This window comes from Ailuropoda melanoleuca, chromosome 14 (genome assembly GCF_002007445.2).
Source record: "Ailuropoda melanoleuca isolate Jingjing chromosome 14, ASM200744v2, whole genome shotgun sequence".
Classification (NCBI taxonomy): domain Eukaryota; kingdom Metazoa; phylum Chordata; class Mammalia; order Carnivora; family Ursidae; genus Ailuropoda; species Ailuropoda melanoleuca.
In genome coordinates, this window is record NC_048231.1 from 102,749,321 (window position 1) to 102,755,017 (window position 5,697).

The following is a 5,697-nucleotide window of genomic DNA, read 5'->3' on the forward strand; positions in this document are numbered from 1 at the left end:
CCCGTGTTTGCGTGTCTGAAAGGCAGGCAAAGTCTTCTTCCGTGTGGCCAGATCTGTTAGGTCTGAAAGGGACAGATTAATAACTGAGCACTGCATTGGGCCAGCTTTTCTTGTACCCCGCGCTCGGAACCCCTTGCTGTAATGAGGACACAAAGAGCCTCGCATCAGGCTGCTACCCTTCTTCATAACTCAAAAGCGTCACAGTGGCAATAGCCCCCAGTGCTATTTGTCTTTAGTGCAGTTGTGACACTCAGGCATGATCCATAATTTGGTGGCTATTTACCGTGACATCTCCCTTCAGTGCAGCCATAACATTCAGTGAAGCCATTATTTGGTCCCATTTACCATATAAATCGTATTGTTGTGCATGCATGCTAGCAGCTGCATTAGGTATCTGAAAATGAGTAAATCTTGTAAAATAGATACTAACAGCTCTCCAGCAGTAGGATTTCCTCATTCCTCGGATGGGAGGAAAGGAAAATTACATACAGTCACCAAGTTTCCTGGAGCATCTTTAATTGCGTTCGTATTTATTTAGCACGTTAGAGACACCGAAACCCAGGGCTCTGAACCATAATCGGGTGGGCTTTGGCTTCAATTAGAAAGGCACGATGGGATTTCCGAGTTCGCGATGAGAGCCGTAGCCGGCTTTGGTGAGCTGAAGGTGAGGAGGTGGGCACAGCGGCCACGGGCATGATTCACCGGGGAAGGCTCGTGACGTTCCTCTCACGTGTGACACCGGGCAGTGGGCTGCAGTAACGAGGAGCCGTTCTTTCCCACAGAACGAAGGAAAATGGGGACACAGCGACAGGGTTCTCTGCCACACACACTCTTCTGTTTCCAAGATCAGAGAGAAAACACACCGTGTCCGAAAGTCTGAAACACGGAGCGAATGTCTTATTATTTTCGATTGCGTCAGTCCCTCCTCTGCACGGTGCTGTCTGGTAGATCCGACTTCAGGCACAGGAAGGATGCTGTTATTAATCTCTGGCCCTGTGCCTAGAGAGTGCTTTCCCTTCGTTGGGCAGAACATCCCCTCCCCGTGGACACAGCACACCCTCTCCCTTCCCAGGTAGGTACTAAGTTTCTAAAGCTCCCCCCATCTCGGCAATATCCCCCTCTAAAGTCTGCTTTTGTCTCATCAGTTTTCAACACTGCTTCTTAAGGGCAGAGAGAACTTTCGGTTCCACACAGGCCTAACCGGGATAATGGTGCATAAAGCAGCAAATAATAGACACTTTTTAAAAACAGGTCTGCGTTCACATAGTCATTTTTCCAATGATCTAACAAATCAAAGTTTTGGGAGAATTCCTCCAAATTTCTATTTAGATAGTTGGTGATTTACAGAAAGGGAAGGGCCATTTCCTGGGAATATGGACTCAAAATATATGAGTGCCCTTCTGCTCTCTCTCTCATTTATTAACTGCTCATTAGCCTAAGACCAAACTCTCCTAAAGTAAAGAATTTGTGGACTATTTTCAAGACCGATTTTAAAATCTCATCAAGCTGAAGACATACTGATTTGATCAGATCTTGCATCAGGAATTAATTTAATTCTCTGGAACAATAAAATCTGGAATGAGACTGTCCATGACCAAAGAATTGAATATAACAGTTTTACCTCTGAGCCATCGAGAGAAGTTTTTATTAGCATTTTTTTGAAAGGAGGGGCAAGAAAACCCAAAAAACAAAAGAGAAAGAGAAACTTATTCATTAACACCTGACTTTTGTTTTAAGAAATATTCTACCCATTACCAACTACAAATGATTTGAGTAATTCTGGGGAATAATGTGCCCATTTTCTTTCTCCTTTGATTTATGTCATTGTTTATAGCTTACTGTTGACAGAGCGAGGTAATTCAACTACAATTTTTCCAGTGTTTTTTCCCATGTACATATAATCAACAGCCCGGAATACGGACTCCAGGCCGATAAACCTGCCCTCTGCAGAAAGGTCTCCAAGGTCCACCTCACAGACCAGGTCTCCACCCGCATACATCTCAACCAAGTGGTCCATGGCTGCCTGATACTCAGAAAGGTAATGGTTCAAGAAGAAGCCCTGGACACTGGCAGATTTCTTCAGCAGTTTGGCCGGTAATGTCCCTGCTTTCACAGGTGCAAGGCCCGTAGGAGTTTGGTAGCCAGAGACGAACCCAATGATTATCAGGCGGCCCTTGACAGCCAAGGCATCTACGGCCACGTCAAACATGGCGCCCCCGACTGATTCATAGACCACATCCACACCTTTGGGGTACTCCTGCTTCAGGACAGTGCTGACAGGCTCAGTCTTATAGTTGATGGGACGATCACAGCCAATGGACTTCAGAAAAGCAGACTTTTTATCGGAAGAGCAGGTGCCAATGACATGGCACTTGGCCTTCTTTGCAAGCTGCACAGCAAACTGACCTGTCCCCCCAGCTGCTGCCGTCACCAACACTTTTATCCCTTCCGACAGTCCTCCGAGCTCTTTCAGGCTGATGTATGCAGTGGTAGCACTTATTGGCAGGGTGACATACTCGGGCTTCAGAGAGGCCACGGGAGCCGCGGCACTGGCAGGCACCACTGTGTACTCAGCGAAGGAGCCGGGCGCCAGGTAAGCCACGGCCTGGCCAACGGCATACCTGGCACTGGCAGACAGGCCTAAGGCTACCACCTCTCCCACACCTTCGAAACCTATGTCAAAGGGGGTCTTGACTGAAGGGTCATAGCGGCCTGAGGAATAGTTGATGTCAGATGCATTAACACCGACAAATCTAGAAGGAAACAAACAAACAAATATATTAAGGTGTTCTCTTCATCAAGGCCTTGATATTCCACCTAGAAAAATTCCTCTAATTCCAGTGACTGGACGGGTGGCTAAGCTATCTACCCTGGTAGAATTTAAAAAAAAAAAAAATCCTGAGATTCAGTTGAAAAAGAGAAATTAAACAAGTATTTGCAATCAGAGTTTCGGCATATTTTATTTTTAAAATCAGGTTAGGGATAATTTCATACCATTTTAAGCATCAAGTTATTTCACATGATATTTATTTTCCTCCCCTTTCTTTCAAAAGGAGAGCTAAAGCATTTAAAAAAAAAAAAAAGGAAGCCCTCTCATATGCAAACTCCACTGGAGCTATGAGTTGGAAATTAATTGGCCTCTTAACAAAGATGTTAAAAAAACAACAGTGAGATAAAATATATTCAGAGAAGTAGACTTGCATTGATTCTGGCAACAATTTAACACTTCAGATAATAACAGTAATGACAATGATATTATTGAAGATTGACGCAGTGTACAAGGTCATTGGTTGTTACACGTTACTGCAGGGTTGTTTAAAACACTCTTGGAGTGGCCCCAGCAAATTTTCTTTCTGATGTAACTACGTCCAGCATGAAAATATGCATTTTGATTAATTGAGCAAAAATTGTCTCATAAGGGTAGGGAGTTTTATGGAACATTCAACATCTTACAGTCCTTTTCAGATGAAAAGGAAAGCAAATCGTCACTATATTTTTCCTCAACAAGAAGCAGAGACATAACTTGATTAATACCAGATGATTGTTTTCACTTTGGTATCCAGAGTCAATTTAATTGCGAGGTCGGTATTTTTACCAGCTTTTTTTCATCTCGGTATACCTCATAACAAAAATATCCTGATACCTAAGGAAAAAAAAAAAGCCGTCAACTAAAAAATGTCAGGAGGTGGCTTAGACACATAATGGAGGGCCCTAAAAATGTCATTTCCACCTGTAATGAAATGAAAAGATGGTGGTATCTGCTGGCACGAGGAAAGCTGGTAAGTAGGTCATTTTAAAATAATTCACTTTTAATTTAACTTAATAAACCAAAACTGCCCTGTGCAAGGATCCACTTCCACCGTATTACAGATAACACTTTGCACTTATAAATGCTCCCTTATGATTATGCCCTGTATATCTACAATACTGAAAGCTCTCTCCATATTGGAGAAAGAAGAAAGCAGGAAACAATTTCTCTGGGGCATATCAAGCTGCTTTCAGAAGTTAGCACACCACACAGCCTCAAGAACACACTACAGAATTCCATAGCCATTGACGGTAACACAGTAAGAAAAAGTGGGAAAAATGATTTTTGCTGGTTTTTCATTTGGGATTTAATAGGAAGACGCTTACATTCTGTTTTGGGGGTGGGGGCCGCTATCTTTCCTTTAAATTTACATAATTCTCAAGGTTGGGTCTTTTTTCAAAGGGCCAGCTTCCTCAGAGCCCGCGCCTCCGGACTTCGCAGAAGGCAGCCCGGGCAGAGCCCAGCTGGGGCGTCTCGCCTCCGGTGCCCCTGCTGCAGGCTGTAAAGCCAAGTCCAGGGAGGGGTCGGTGGGCTGGAAATGACGGCGGTTCGCTCCGGGTGTGGGGGGGACTGAGGCCCTACCGCCAGCTCCAGTCTCCGGGCCCGCAATTAACCCTTCCCCTGCCCCTCTCCCCTCCTGTCTCAGACCCCGCTGGAGAGGCCCTCTTCTGCGGGGCACCCCCGCCTTGAACTCAGAGGGACGCCCCCGTGGCGGCTGGCCCCTGGGGTACCCCCCACCTCTAAGGAGGCGCCTTGGGCGGGGGGCGCTGCTGGAGGAAAGCGCTCCCCCACTCTCCCTCGGTGGTTTGCCACTTCCTCGGGAGAGGTGACAAGAACAAGCAGGACACTTGCGGGAGAAAAGTGGAGGGGAGCGGGCACGAGCGCCAGAGGGGGAGCGACGGCCAAGTCGAGATGGGAGTGGGCTCTGCTGGGAGCTGGGGTGCCTGCCGCTGACCGGCGGCCGCTTAAGTTTACCTCGGCGCGCCCCGTCCAGGGTGCAGACAGCTCTGCGCCTCCCCTGCCGCGACCTCGGCGCGCCCCGGCCAGCCTGCGGGGCGCCAGAAGCCCCTCTGGAACTGTCTCCCCTCGGAAGTGCCCGGCCTCCGCTGACTGCCCTCTCGTCCCGGTTTCTCCACCGCCGGCACTGCGAGGCTCGATCCCCGACTCTGACTCCCGGAGCAGGCTGGGGCCGAGCCGGCAGGCGCTGGGGAGGAGGGGCCGCCGCCCAGGCCAGCGACCGTGACCTCGGCCTCCCTGGGCCCGGCGGGGGTCCGAAGGGCAAGCCGAAGCTGCGCAGGCCGTGGACCTCGCACCCAGGGGCGGTCAAGCTCTCGGGGTGGGGGTGGGGTGTCCCGAGCACAGGGCGCGCTGGAGCGCCACGGCCGCAGGACTGGGGCCTGGGGCGGCCGGCCCGTGACCCTGCCCTCCCATGCACCCCAGTTTCTCGTGTCTCCCCCTCCCCCCGTCTCGCCGTCTTCTAAACCGCCTGCGTCGTCAGTGAGGGAGTCTCGGGCTGGTGGCGACAGCCCTCCGCTACTCAGCTCAGCGCACCTCGCCCACTCCCGGCCTCCTGACCCCCAGTGCGGCCCCCGTCTCCCCCGGACCCCTGCTTCGACGCCGCGCGGCCGCCGCAGCAGGTGGGGATCCGCCACTGCCCGCACGCGCCATCATCCTTACCTGGGCTTTGGGAAGGGCCGCGTGAGGGTCGGGAGCCCGCGCCTTCCGCTGCTCCAGAAACAAGTTCAAGAGCAGCAGATGCAGTGGGAAAGGGGGCCCGGGCCGGGGAGCAGGGGACAGAAGGGCGAGCGAGCCAGAAAAAGAAAGGAAAGACAGGCTTGGTAGAATGCGTGCATTGCAGGACTCTCCTTGCACCCTCTTTAATTTAAAAT

The 5,697-nt window shown here is 50.2% G+C and overlaps 1 protein-coding gene across 1 annotated transcript; it reads right to left on the reverse strand.

The window, feature by feature from the left end:
* Positions 1 to 499: 499 nt before the first annotated feature.
* On the reverse strand, positions 500 to 5,475 carry ZADH2 (zinc binding alcohol dehydrogenase domain containing 2; the record flags this gene model as incomplete). The annotated part of the gene is made up of 2 exons (XM_034642387.1): positions 500 to 2,753; positions 4,784 to 5,475. Coding segments are annotated over 2 exons (1,617 nt in total), but the record flags the coding sequence as incomplete, so codon positions are not given.
* Between the last annotated feature and the right edge of the window lie 222 nt (positions 5,476 to 5,697).